The 2,547-nt window shown below is 30.5% G+C and overlaps 1 protein-coding gene across 1 annotated transcript in view; it reads left to right on the top strand.

Moving 5' to 3' along the window:
• LOC106684648 (dynein axonemal heavy chain 10) overlaps positions 1-2,547 on the top strand; it is a 114,757-nt gene that overhangs the window by 44,161 nt on the left and 68,049 nt on the right. The window contains exon 12 of the mRNA XM_067051521.1: positions 1,396-1,425. Within this exon, the coding sequence (XP_066907622.1) occupies positions 1,396-1,425 (30 nt within the window). The remainder of the gene's footprint in view (positions 1-1,395; positions 1,426-2,547) is intronic.

Below are 2,547 nucleotides of genomic sequence, written 5' to 3'. Positions count from 1 at the left end.
ACGTCACTACACCAGAAGATATAACACATCTAGATCTCATCAACAACAATCACATTCACCACTTCACAGCGCAATTCTGCTACCCCTTCTCATCGAAATCCTTCAACTCAGCCCTCTACTGCTCTTCAAGCTTATTCAACTCAGCCTGTCACATCTCATCAAACTCCGACCTCCTCTCTCAGCAATAATTCTTCAGCCCAGACTTCTACATCTTCTAGCATATCGTTACGTTTCGAACCTTAGTCCAGTAGCGCACTCTAGCAGAAGTCAAAAACAAATTCTTACTACATCAGTCAGTTACCAATCTTCCCTCTACACGCCACAACCCCTGATGAAGACCTGAAACTCAGGTCCAAACGTCGGCATAAAATAAATAAATATGGTTTTGTTTATTTATGTTGTTCTTTGCTGACCGCATCCCCCGACAAACTTCTTCAAGTATTGGAAGTTCAAAAAGAAAACTGGTGATTTAACCTACAATGTATTGGCTATTAAGAGAAATTGTGACCTTTAAATCTATTACAAACTTTTTTTTTTTACAAAACCATTTTGTGACCTATCTGAATCTAAAAACTCATCCTATTGACTAAAGTTCATACAAAAAATTTGTTTAGTCCTTCCTGTTCAAAGTCTTTAAAATTATAGTCAATACATAAGCAACAATACTTGACATCTAGAGATCTTATATAAAATATTATTAGAGCAGTCTTCTGCTCAATTCATGAGAAACTGGAATAGTTTTTCCCATATTTTCAGGATTTCAATTCACTTATTTGTTGCTGCTTTTAGAGCTGTTAGTGGTCATGATTACTTGGGTGCACATCTTCATAGAATCGGGGTAAGAGATAATCCTCGGTGCTCATCTTGTTTCGAGTCAGATATGATATTCAACCACCTATATTACTCACCCCCTCCTTGAGGTCATAAGAAAAAGTTTCAATGATGACGAGACCAAATGGTCGAAGTTTGCGATGCTTTATTGAGTTGTCAGAACCCTTATGGTGGAAGAACCATGACTCTGCGGCATAAGGATTTTGATTCTAATTATGAGGATGAAAGAGAACTGTTAGCCTTGTTACCCAAAGACTGCTTTCATTTTACTTTTTATTTTGAGATCTCTTTTGTGCCTCTTGGTATAGAACTCAAATTTCAACCTTTAAGTCACTCATTCCTGTTCATCACTATTTAATACATCTGGTTAACCGACTTCTCATTTTGTCTTCCTTCCTTTTTAAGTACTCTTTGTGCATTAGCCAAGATCTGTCTTCTAGAAGTATTCTTTCTGGTCTAAACCCTATTACTTATAGGGCTATTTTATATAAATTTAAATTATATGAAAGTAATATATTCATTTCTTTATTATAAGAAATTAATTGAATTCATTTTTTTTTCTAGTTAAAGTACAAATTGAAGGCTCATAAAAAGGTATGTGATTTAGTTTTTAATTTTGTTGTTTAGGGTGTCATTTGTTATTCACACATTTTTCTAAAGGGGGCAAAGGTGGTTATATTTGTTTGCTCATGTTTTGTCTACAGCTTCCTGGGAACTTCTTCAGATATGTTTCTCTGAATAAGCCCCCTTGTAGGTGTAAATGATGTATGAGGAAGAAGATAAATACACCCCCTGGAGAAAAAATAAATAAATAAAAGAATAACTGATAAGGTAGTTGAGGCCGTTCAGTTGACAAACTCCAATTTCAACAGTTTTCAGAAAAGTACTTTTAATAATATTTGTCGATATAAAATTATAACATTTAACTTTTGTAAAAGTATGGCAGAAATATAAAAATATAACAATTACCTAAAATTTACATTCTGCTCTCAACCATTTATTCAATGCCAAATTTTCCTAAGTAAAGAGTGAAACTACTAAGAATAATTTTATTGAGTTATCTCATAAACTGAAAGATGTAGATGTAGCTTAAGTGAAATAAAAAACTAATTATTATTATTTAATACCTATAGTGATGAAAAAATTTACCACACTGATACAATTTGCATGCATTTGTCTTCATTCTCAATTAGCTTCTACTAATTTCTGTGTTAAATACTATTATTTCTAAAATGACTTTCCTACAACATTTAATACTTCTATATAACTACTCTTATTTCTGGAAATGTGTTTTCAATAAAAGTATTTTTCCTCTTATCTCCTTAACTTAATTATTTAATTCTTTAGTTTTAATGGACTGGTTTTATTTATATGTTACAAAAACATATTTTTCTATTTTTACAATAAATTTTTCTTATCAAAGATAATCTCTTTAAGATACTTTGTTTCTTGAACCACTTAACAAATTTTTTAGATCATTATAACTATTGTTTTTTACAAAAATTATTCCTTTTGTAACAATTTAATTTGTTAGATCATTAAACTATAGGTATTTAAATAATTATTTTTCGTTGTATGTATTAACTAAAATAAAAAAAAAAATAACTATTATTACTGACTATAATTAAACGTTATTATGATAATGATTCCAAAAAAATTGTAGGTTTTTTTTCACTTACCCATTAAGAGACTGAAGAGACTTTTTTAATATTTAAA

Source organism: Halyomorpha halys, unplaced genomic scaffold (assembly GCF_000696795.3).
Source record: "Halyomorpha halys isolate HHAL.00 unplaced genomic scaffold, Hhal_1.1 Scaffold598.1, whole genome shotgun sequence".
Lineage (NCBI taxonomy): Eukaryota > Metazoa > Arthropoda > Insecta > Hemiptera > Pentatomidae > Halyomorpha > Halyomorpha halys.
This window is presented reverse-complemented; position numbering and strand designations above follow the sequence as displayed.